A 12171-nucleotide genomic window follows, 5' to 3' on the forward strand; every position below is an offset into this window, starting at 1 on the left:
TATTCATACAAGCAGAGGGAATTAAGCCACATGCTCGATGTGTTTATTTGTTTGTTTGTTTTTTTTCCATTTGAACATGGAAAAAAAAAATCCCCTGAAAAAAATGATTGATCCACTGTTATAACAAGGAGCCATTCACATCTAAAACAGCAAACGAAGAGGCCTTATGATTTTCCTGATTGTGAAACAGACCGACTCGCTCGCCTAAACTACTCTAAATTCTGCCGCAGTGAGATGTCTGAGAAAAGGATTATATTTTAGTTTTCAAAGTTATTCACATCACTCTCGCGTGGCATCAAAATTAGATTATTTGGTTTGAAGAAAACCTTTCCACCTAACCCAGCCTCACACACTCTGCCTATGTCCGTGGCATAAGCTGGTTAAGATAAGCTCCAGTAAAATAGGGGCGAATTCCCTCATCTTTAATGCAGTTGAACATACAGGTAACAGGGCCTATCTTGCATAGTCCCTCACCGCCTTCTCGTCCGACCTGACATGGAATTAAAGGTTGAACCGGCGGCAAGAATTCATCACATCTTATCTCAACATCCCAGTCGGGGAGCCCAATGTCGTTTACCGTGTGGCTAGATTACTTCTTTTAAAATGCTCTTTCTCTTCTCTCTCTCTCTCTCTCTCTCTCTCTCTCTCTCTCTCTCTCTGCCAGTACTTCAGGGACCTACTCCACATCCAACCCCTCAATGTCTAACCTTGGTTCACGAGATCCCAGCACTTTTAACGAAATGGGGTCCAATCATCTTGAACTCAAATTAGAATCTATTTTTTGATTCTCAGAGGTGTTAGGTTCATTAAAAAAGCGAGATTGGCAGCACAATAAAGAGGGTCAAGCAACTTAATCGTTTGGCTGCTGCCTGCGAGCTGAACATGTCAGTCCTTATCGAAGTAGTCTGTGTGCTCTTTCTGTCTTTCTTTCTTTCTAGACATATTTTTATACATATTTTACAACCTGACCCTATTCCTGTAGACGTCTTGATATATTGTAACAATGAAGGACACACTGATGTGCTTTTCCATTGCCTCTCCTGACACATTTGTTTACCAGCTCTACAGAATCACAACCTCTCTCTGAACTCACAATCCCCTTTCTTATCTGTTTGTGCAGCTGAGCCGCTCTCAGGTGTTTTACCAGAAGACGACTCTCAGGACTCCCCCAGGCTGGCAGTGGTTCAGGGTGAGCCCCTAAAAGGGGACCAGGACCTGCTGACCTGCGGCCAGTGCCACTCCCGCTTCCCCCTGGCTGACATCCTGCTGTTCATTGAACACAAACGGAAGCAGTGCCACGGGAGCTTCTGTATGGACAAACCTCTGGACAGGCCTCCGTCCTCCCCCCTCGCCTCTCCCCTCTCCACGTCCTCCTCGCACTCACGGACCCACCATCAGCACCCGCGGAGGTCGTGTCGCCCAGTGGAAGTGGCCGTTCAGGTGTCGCCGCGGGATGAGGATTGTTTATCTGCACCCTTGCAAGGAATAATCCCAAAGCAGGAGAATATCACAGGTAAACACAGTGGGAGCTTAAAATGGCTGCCAAACAAGAGCAAACAAATGAGCAGAAAAAACAGATGCGGGCAGTGAGTCTTTAAGGTCAAAAGGTGTGGAGCAGGTCACACTTCCCGAGGTTCATAGAGAGTTTATTTCAGTTTTACATCAGTAGGGATTTTCTCAGATTTTTGCTTTTAGTAGGGAGTGCATCCATTCTGCATAACCAGAGTGTGAAATATCTGCTGCTGCATTTAGGAGCAGTGAATCTCCCTCAGCTGGGCCATGATCCCACACGAAGACCAGCCGAAGCTGAAAATGATTGTGGGAATTGGAAACATTTGCAGATAGTGAAAAAGACACACACAGACAAAGAAACAGACTATGAAAGACGGAGAGAGAGAGAGAGAGAGAGAGAGAAAAGATGGGTTTCTTTCGGTTTGTTGCTGCATCACAGATGTGCTCAGATCCTGTGGTCCCCACGTTCCCTCTCATGTGGTGTTGAGCGATGTATCTCTATCCCTCCCCGGCTTATTACGCCGCTATATCTCTCCTTCCCTCAAATATGCGCCTGCGAAGCCTCACTCTGATGCTAAAATTAAAAAAAAAGAGATAGACAAGAATGTAATTATGCTGAACTGTCAAGGAAGAAGCGTTTATTTGAGGAACCCTACAGCCACTAATTGTCAGTGTATTTTCTTGATTTGAGTAATTAAGGACTTCTTAAAGGCGGCTGGTTGGTTTGTTGTTTGTCCACCGGGGCTAAATGAGGCTGTAGTGAAAACACGAGTCGCTGTGCAAACAAGCGTGGGTCCCTTATGACTAGTTTTACAGAGTGGGGTTTGATTCTGACCAGCCTATTTGAATGTTTATCCATTTGCTTTAACAGATCCGATATCATGTGCCAGATTGGTGTGATTGCCTGGGCAGATTTAATGTGAAGCCAATTCAGGCTAAATGCACGGAGAGAAGTGCTCAATAATGTGCATCGCTGTATTGTAGTAGTTGCAGACGGCATTGTAAAGGGACAATGGTTAACTGTTGTTAACTAGTCAGCCCACTGTCAAACAGAATGACCACTGTTCATCTGTGTGCAGTTTGTTAAACATCTGCCCCGTGTATGAGCAACCACACACGGACATGCACAAACACATCCTCACACACACACACACACACACACACACACACACACACACACACACACACACACACACACACACACACACGCATCCAACATGCCTCTTGGCCTTGTCAGCTGTTCGGACATGCTTTTCTGTGCTCATTTAGATCGTCATGCAGTGGAGTTCACATGATATCATAAGGTCACTAGCATTGTGAGTTCATACGCTTTATTTATAGGCCTTATGTCTCTTGGCATTGTGTAACTCTCCGGCTTCTCTTGATGCCGTGATGCATAGATTGATTTGGTTGTGCTCTGTCATGACACCTCAACTGATAGTGTTGTAACCCTGTTGTCACATTTCCTTTTGTAAAACAAGAGAGAACGATTTGTGATCAAGATTACAGATAAAGAATTAAAGGAGAAACCTGCAAAAGAGTTTGGGGGTAAAACAGAACTGTGCTGGATAGACCACACATCAGTTGTATATGCATTAAAGCCAGCCCCCCCCTCTGTATTCTGTGTCCAAGATTGATGGATACAGACTGGCAGTGCCAGCGCGCCACCCTGCGCCCCATATGCTAGCTGCCATGTTCTCTCACCCTGCTCAGTTAGACGCTGACACAGAGATGAGGCATCTCAATACATACCGTCCCCACACACTGTGTCTCTGCCAGACTGGCTTCATGTCCAGTTTATTCCAGGGGGGTGTATTACAAGTTACACCCCTCAAATATTTACTGTATCTGCATTGCGTACACTCAAATGAATATGACCCTTTCACTTCCCAACCCTCCTCCTGAAATGTCATCTGATGCAGATGGATTTGGATTTCTGTATGGACAGTGGCGTATAACAGCAAGGGTTTGGGCAAGGTTTAGGAAAAGAAGCCGCTGGACTAAAGGTGCTGACACCCAGGATGGTTGAACTCGGAGTTGGGAGGGGGAGGGGGTGGGGGTGGGGGGGGGTCTGTGCCTCTCGGTCTCCGTCATTGGGACAGCTGAGGCCGTCTGGGAGTCTCATGGCTGCAGCTGGGGCTGGGGTCTGCAGTCTGGAGCTCTGGGCCGTTAGAGGAGGGCAGAGCAGCCTGCGTGCCATCATTTGCATGATAAACAATTTAAGATATGCATAGGGACACCGTCGCTTGTCTCCAGATTATGGATGGCCCAGAAAAAAGAGCAGATGACGGTTTCTCACACAAACTATGTGACCGCAGTGTAAAACTGGATTTATGTCGCAGGATACAGACACTATTAAGCAGGCACACTGGTGACGTGGATGCATTGTTTTAATTTGCATTCACATTCATTATTTCACGGAATAAACAGGGCAATAAATGATTGTTTGGTCTCCCTGCATTGAGTAATTGGAGCAAGATGCTTTTCATTGTTATGATTTAGGATGCACCATAATGTCCTATACCATAATTATTAATTTCACAAAATCGTTTCTCTTCACAACATTTTACGAGTGTGGTTCCACATTCTTGTGCTCATATTGCTACATTACTGTGGCCTGTATTTATCCGTCCCAGCATTAGCACCTCTTGCATTCTCGCCAGTGTAGCCATGTGTGTTAATGAGGCCATTGTAGCCGCTCAAATCGACCACTATCTCACACTTCTGCCTCTTTCCAGCACACTGCCTCTATTGTAACCTGGACTCTGAATCAATACTGAGTTAATAATGGCAGGCACCTTTCCCCCTTTTTCCCTCTATGAGGAGGAAAACATTCGAAACAACTGAGTGGTATTTCTTGTAACATCTCTCCGTGGTTGTAGAGCGTCTTCATGCAGCAGCTTGCCTGTCCTGTTTGTCCCTGTGTGTTGTAGAGACAAAGGTATTTAGCAGGCTCCCTATTGGCACGGTGCCACCTTTCTCCAAACCACCACAGCCCCCCCCACACACACACACACTCCCTCATGAGTACACACATGTACACGCTGGGTATCTGTCAGGCAGAACTGGGGGGGCTGGGCAGTGCATGGAGAGAGAGTGTGTGTGTGTGTGTGTGTGTGTGTGTGTGTGTGTGTGTGTGTGTGTGTGTGTGTGTGTGTGTGGCGTCTTGGTAGTGATATCTTTTTCTAGTGTGTATGTGCGTGCATACTGGACGCTTGGCGAGTCCACATGTGGTGGTGTGTGCCTTTGATGCGGTGATCACTTTAATTGATACTGAAAAGGCACAGATGCATGCTATTGTAATTATTGGACACCAGCTAATATTATCAGCATAAGCACTCCATTGTCTGTAAAAAAACTGACTCTAATTTGATCCTACAGTTGCTCTGGGCTCTGATGAAATCGCTCCTATTTTTGGCTGTGGGCTCCACAAAGTTTTAATGAAGGTGAACAGGAATGGTTTTTAGAATGAATTTTTCATAAAGGACATTTTTGTATTCCGAAAGCCGAGCTCTAAACACCCACAAATGTTGTCGGCGGAGGTTCGGCTGCCTTTGTTGTTGGATTGAGTGTTAGTGGCTCTGGCTGCATTCGAGTGCTGAAGTCTAGTGGATGTTTACATCCTGAGTGTGGATGCGGTGTTAAACTAATGTATATGCATATGTGTGCATATGTGTGCACGTGTGTGTGTGTGTATGTGTATGAGTGTGGTTTTGACCACTTAAACTGTTTATAGCTTTCCGTATGTGTGTGTGTGAGAGGGAAAAAGTGTGTGTCGGGCTGTTTGTTAAAGCTTTACTACTCTGGGCGTGCAGGCTCAACATGAAAGGGTCTTTGACTTGGCAAGCCTCGCCTGAGGACACCCCTCTGTGGACCCTGCCAGGCCAGACTTGGCACAGAGCGCTGGGCCTGAGGGACGGGCTGGGCCTAAACATGTGTGTGTGTTTGAGAGAGAGAGAGAGAGGGAGAGAGAGGGAGTCAGAGGAGGTGTATCTGTGTGTTAAAGCAATGTTTTGTGAGTTTAGGAAGCAGGACTTATGTTGAGGTGGCTGCTATGTGTGTGACAGACAGCAGGAGTGTGTGTGTGTACTTAAGGGTAGGTATGTCTGTGTGTTTTTTCTGTGTGCTGTCCTCAGGGCTCCTTGCTTGGGCTTCCTGTGTCTCTGTTTGTCTTCTAACAACCCCGGTACCACGGCCTCAGGCCATTCAGGTGGAGGCTAGTTCAAGTATGCACACATACATAAGCAGACACACACACAAGCATGCACACAAAAAGAAGCGTATGTATTTGCGCCTTCCCATAAAATGTACACAGACACACCTGTTTTATCAACACAACAATGCCCCCAGAAACACACACACACATGCGCACACGCACACACAGATGTACAGTGTAAACCCCCTCCTGTGAACCTGTGTTTTGTCTGTAATAAATGTGTTGTGGCAGAGGCCCCATGATGTGTTGCGAGTTGATGAGATCTGTCAGAAACATATGATACTTATTTGAGCCCCCTCCCCTCCGTTTTCCCTCTCTCTGTTTTTTTCTCCCTCTCCTTTCCTTTCCTGTCCTCCTTCCCCCTATCTCTTTTTCTCCCCCTCTCTCTCACTCACACTCTCTCTCCACGCATCGCTCCAGTAGTTTATCTCGAGGGACGGGAAAATTTTGGCTACATTAGCGTGTCTGCACCTCTTAAAGGCTTCCAACATCCACTCATTCTCACTCTAGCAGATTTGGCTGCAGAGCATGCCAGAAGACGCACACCCCACCACACACACACACACACACACACACACACACACACACACACACACACACACACACATTTGCTGCCTCTTTCTATCCCCTTTACCTACTGTCAAACGAAGCTATACGACAGAAACAACCTTGTTTGTCCACGGCCACGTCAGGCGGGATGAAAAAGTATCCTCAGAAATGAGCGTGTCCTGCCGCTGTCCTGTCAATAGCGTGGCAGGCAGTCACATCACGGGGTCAGGGGTCAGCTGACAGCGTCAGGGCCTGTCACGCCAGCCGCCGGCTTCACCACCTGCAGGTTAATGACTTTATTTTTAGACCGAACTGAAACAGAGAAGAAAAAGTGTCTTTGATACAGCTGTGGCTCAGGAAGTGGTGGATGAGAGCAAAAAGGACAGAAGTGGTATTTTAGGAAGTAGGCAGGTGAGTTTGGGGGTGAGAATGGGAACAGAGACTTTAGCAAAGTCATTTTCTTTCTTTTTTAAAAATCTCCCCTCTTTCCTTTAAGTCCTCATTTAGGTCACTGTTTGATTCTGATCCACATTTAATTATTTTGTGTCTTCTGCATCGTATTATCGCCTCCTGTATTCAGTGTGTCAGCTCAACCTCTGCTGTTCCTATTGTGACTGTAGTGTTTAAAGCTGTGGTGCTGAAGGACCATTGCTTTGTCTTTCTCACACCCATGGAGATAATGATGAGGCCATGGGAGAGCCACAGTGAGGAGGGCGTCATGTTAGTCTGAACCCACTGATCCCGGTGACTATCTGTCTCGATAATGTTTCTTCCTCTACTATCTGTCCCGCTGCAGGTCCCAGCGCTGGGCTCGGCCTGTCAGACTGTGCCTGTCTATGTGCGCGGGAGTTTGTTTGTACCTTTTGTATGTGGCTGGGTGGTCGTCTAAAGCTGTGTCTTGCCAGCCTTATCGCGACCAGAGAGATACGGGACAGAGAAGGGGCCCCTGCGTCTGACGTTACACTTGTGAAAACTCACAGCCCTCTGTTTGTGGGTGTGTGTGTTTGAAAGTGTGTTCAGCGCGTCCATAAGCATGCAAACCATGTCCACAGCTGCACTTTTTCATGAATGTGTACTAATAGGTTGCTGTATTCCTCAGGGGGATTTTGTGTTCAAAAGCTCATTGCCTCCTAATAGCTCAAGTTACATTTGATCTTAGATTCAAATCCCACGTCTTTTAAACGATTATCAGAAGATAGGGGCCTCATTCATTTTTAAGAGTGTTAATTTGCTTATTAGAAACACTTTAGGCTATATGGTGATGTTGGTGTTACTGTAGTGCGCTTGGCACAAAGGCATGCAGGCACGAGTTGGCACCCCAATGAGACTGACACACATAGGCATTACTTATGCACAGATGCATGCACACACATACTTACACCTCCATCCATCCCCCCACACCAAACTGACCCCCAACCCCACAGCGCACATACACACACATACATATACACACATTCATAAATGCACACTCCCGTCCCAGGCACCCTTTACTTTTAGCAGGCTGAATCTCACTGATAACATGCTGGCGCCCTCATTTAAATTTGAAGCGCTTCTTTAATCTTCAAAGGCCTGATTGCTTTATGAATATGCATGGACTGAGCTGACTCTCAGTTCATTACCTTGTTGTAAATTCTAATGACCATTAGGGCCCCGCGCGGTAATTGCCAATTGTTTTGCATTTTTGATTAGCCCATTACTGGAGCGCATTCTGAACATGTCTGCCCTGCCTGCCTGCCAGGCCACGGCAAGAAGCAGAGGGAGGGAGAGAGGGAGAGTAGAGAAAAAAGGGAGAGCGTGCAAGGGAAGGCAGTGTGAGGGGCACTAAAACACAGTTTAGACAGCGAAAATATGGCTGCTTGGCTCAAGATGTTAGTTTTGTTTAGGGAGCAAAGCAGGGTGAGCTTGAGGGGGAAACAAGACACAATGCTAGAAATGTAGAACTGGATGTTCCCTAAACAAGCTCCATCCAGCTTGTCTCTGCAGAGCTTGAGTGCTAGAGCGTGTACCTTGATGCATTTATGTCAGCATGGTGTGTTTGTTGACTATGAGCGCCGATGTCCGCCTGACTGTGTACATGTCCAAGTTTGCGTGCAGTCGGGTGGGTTGGATGGGGTGGGTGGTGTGTTGGGAGTGGTCGGGAGGTTCTGGTAGTGCATCCCAATGCAGGCCGTGCCTGGGACTTATGAAAGATTGATGGCTCCTAGCAGAATGGCATAGCCCTGCTACAACTTGATAACATCTAATGGATAATTTAGCGCTCTAAAACCGGCAGGCTGGTCCGCTTCGCTAGCAGGCAGGAGAGGACAGCAGCTGCTGGGCTTTTGGGGCTGCTGTGTGTCGGAGAGATACATGAGGACAAGCAGGAAAAGGAGGAAGAAAGGAAGTGAGAGATGGGTAGAAAATGCAAATGAGCGTTTGAGTGACCATGATGTGAGTCTCGCTGCCATGCCTGGAGTGAGCTTGTGGTTTCACAATAGTTGGCCAGGAAAGTCTCTGGCCCCTTAACTGCATGAACCTTAACTTGTAAATATTAGCGTCGGGTTGGAAGAGGAACTGGAGCCTTTAAGCAGTGTGCCTGCTCAGGACCTAGCTTGATTTCTGGAAATCTTCCAGCTTAGGTTGAGTGGAAACACAGCAACAATTAAATTATACTTAATTTAAATACATTTAAAATACATAAAAGTTAAAGGTAGTATTCTGGTCCCTAAAATTCTACTTATTGTCATTTAATTGCAAATACATCATTACTAACACCTTTCAATATCATGAAAAAAAAAAGATCAACTGCACTACAAACTACTGCCTTCACTATTATTAGAAGAAGGCATTAAACAAACTGACTCCATCATTAAGTTCAGCCCGTGTGACATTTCACCACGCTCTTCTTCTAGTGGTGTCCTTATTTTCCTACTTGCTGCCACCCGTAATGAGCAGAAAATAATGCATGGAATACCACATCACTTGGGAAAACACCTGCCACGGAATATTTCCATACAGCAGACCTGTGCTTGAATGCTGAAAAAGACAGCCTACCTAGATAATTGAGCCCATAAATGTTGCAGGATCCATGTCTTTGTCTCTCTCTCTCTCTCTTTCTTGTGTACCATTCTTACACACTCCTCCTAGGCCTACTGTCTGTCTCTTATTCCTATACTATTAAGCTGTTGACAGTTTGGTTAATCGTCCCGCTGTTTGACTTCAGGGGAATCGGAGAGGGGTCAGCGGAGTCCGTCTCCGAGGTGTGGAGAGAAAGTGGCCCACGCGTGCATGCTGTTCCTCGCTCCGTTGCGTGCCTCCGTGTCATGAGTTTGTCTCGTTTTAACAGGGGGGGGGGGGGGCATTGGCAGAGGAGACGAGGGGTGGGGGTGTGGGGGGGGGGGAAGGTCTGTCTTTGCTCTGGTTTTGGAGGGGCCACAAACACAATGGGGAAATTGTCCAGCTCAGGATCAGTAAGAGCAAGTAGCTAGTCAGGGTTAGCAGGCTTGCTGGCTGGTCTATGTCCGGCCTGTGTATGTTCACACTGACACACACACACACACACACACACAGAGTGAGAGAGAGAGAGAGACGTAGCAGCAACAGCAGCAGCAGAGCCCGCTATGGCCAAAGGAGTCTGAGGCAGACAGCATGATAGATGGCTTTGTTAAAGGGTCCCAGGGTGTCCCCTGAACTTGAAGCACTCTGTTTATCTTGAATAGGAGAAGCCCAGAGTGTTGGGGGGGGCAGTGAGGAGGAGGAGGAGGAGAAGGAGGAGGAGGAGGAGGAGGAGGAGGAGAGGGAGAAAGGGAATGATATAGCTTTCAGGGGAAGGGAGAGAAAGGGAGCGGAGGAGGCGGGAGAGGGAGAGTGAGGGCCTGTATCTGGGCAGGCCTGGCTGGGGGTTGGGGAGGTTAAGGGGGGTCGCGAGCAGGCATGGCTGCCGGAGAGACAGGGGGAGGGGGGGGGGGGGGCAGCTCTCCTCGTAGCTGTCCATTAACAGATGAACTTGGCAATGGTCCAGGCCTCAAAGGTCTTGGGAGACAGGCACACACAGGCACACACACACACACACACACACACACACACACACACACACACACACACACACACACGCATGCACATACAGACACACACATGGATGCACCTTTCCCCGGTACCTGCTGACTGTAGATGGAATGCCACCATGGTTTCTTTTTTGTCCAGAGGCGAAAGAGGACACGTCTCTAGTTCACCTATGTCAGAACCAGTTCAGACCGGTTAGCCAGCCAGGACCGAAGGAGGCCGACGGACAGGCCCCGTTGCCCGGCCTTCCTCTCTCTCTTTCTCTCTCTCTCTTTCTCTCTCTAGCTCGCCTCCTCTCATCCTCCTCCTCTGTTTTCCAAGCTTTAGAGGAGGAAACAGAGAGAACCTCTAACCTGAGGGCACAGGACAATGCGGAGGAGAGAAAAAAAAAGAAGCGAGGGAGCGTGGGAACAAAGTGAGAGACGAATGGATCTGCTCGTAAACAGGGTGGGAAGAGGAGGGGAAAAGTGTTTGGTTGTTGTTGGTGCTCTCCTCTTGATGGGGCAACATGAGCTTAACACCACCGCTGCCATTGTGTACTGACAACATTACAGCAAACATGAGAGTGGTGAATACTAGGGGGGGAGAGAATTTGATATGGAAGATGTACATAATAGACTGTTGTGCCGTGTGGGCGAGAAAGCTTCTATTTGCGTCAGCTTTACATGGATGAATATACCCCGTGGATCCATGTATCATATATATACACATGTGGCAGTAATGGAAATCGTGTCCGTGAATGTGTTTGTGTCTTTGTACGCCATAAAATATGGACGTAGATCCTCTCCTAATTACGAATCGGATGTGTCCCTTGAGTTTTGAGAGCAGGCTGTTCCACCATTCCACTTCAAATGCTGTCAGCTCACGCACAAACCCTGCTTCGGGATGGCAGATCAGAAAGCTCCGTCGCATCATGAACATCTAAGGAATTCGAGGAACCGAGAGTTTATCTCTGCAGGATTGTAGAAATCCTTAATTTGAGTCCCTGTTAAGGCTATATTTATCACTTTTCTATCATCTTGATGAAATGTGTTTTGTGATTGATTTCAACATTTGCAGTTTCGGACATGCACACGGTTAATTTATCAAGTAAAAGGGAGCAAATGTGATCTCGGCTAAAGCAGACGTGAACATGAACTGCTGAGGTTAAAAAAAAAATGTGTGAAACTTGTGTGAAAGGTTGTGTGTTAGGCTATGATGAGGTTTATATAAGAAAAGGAGTGGATTAGGTGTCGGCTTTCCAGTTAGCCTTGCAGGTGTCTCTCTCTCTCTCTCTGGCTTTTCTTGTCCTCGTTCAGGGCTTTGTGGTCTATGATTTTGACAAATGGACACGTCACAAAAGCCATAGAGAAGTTGATTCATCTTGTATTAAATATCGTAATATTTTTTTATTTCCTTTGATTCTTTGAGGTTTTGGTAGACATTTATGAACGTAAACGTGTAATGAATGTATGAACTAGGGCCGGGTTGTGCAAAGGTTTCAAATATCAAAATCTGGCATTGAATGCTTGTTCAGATTTCTAGGCTTCTAATTCTTTGTACACATATTTCTTTAAGCAAAGTTATATGTTTAACATTGATGCATTGAGCATACCTTTTGATAAAGTGAGAACAAACAAACATTTTAAAATGCAATCTAAATGCAGAGGGTATCATTATTATATAGCCATTACATTGTTCAATCAACATTTACTTCATAATGATAATTTAAAGCAAAAAACCTTTGTCTATAGCTACTTGAATGTTTATATTCTTCAAACTAAAGTATTGCATCCTATCCTATCTAAGGTCATTTATTAAACAACACCCAGCTCTTTACCCACAACCTATGGAACAACTGCATGTCCAACCAA

At 46.5% G+C, this 12171-nt stretch overlaps 1 protein-coding gene across 1 annotated transcript in view; it reads left to right on the top strand.

Moving 5' to 3' along the window:
* The window catches only part of bcl11ab (BCL11 transcription factor A b), a 33586-nt gene that overhangs the window by 1598 nt on the left and 19817 nt on the right, over nt 1–12171 (top strand). Inside the window, 1 exon segment of the mRNA XM_054603773.1 lies at nt 1121–1513. Within this exon segment, the coding sequence (XP_054459748.1) occupies nt 1121–1513 (393 nt within the window).

This window comes from Anoplopoma fimbria, chromosome 9 (assembly GCF_027596085.1).
Source record: "Anoplopoma fimbria isolate UVic2021 breed Golden Eagle Sablefish chromosome 9, Afim_UVic_2022, whole genome shotgun sequence".
NCBI classification, from domain to species: domain Eukaryota; kingdom Metazoa; phylum Chordata; class Actinopteri; order Perciformes; family Anoplopomatidae; genus Anoplopoma; species Anoplopoma fimbria.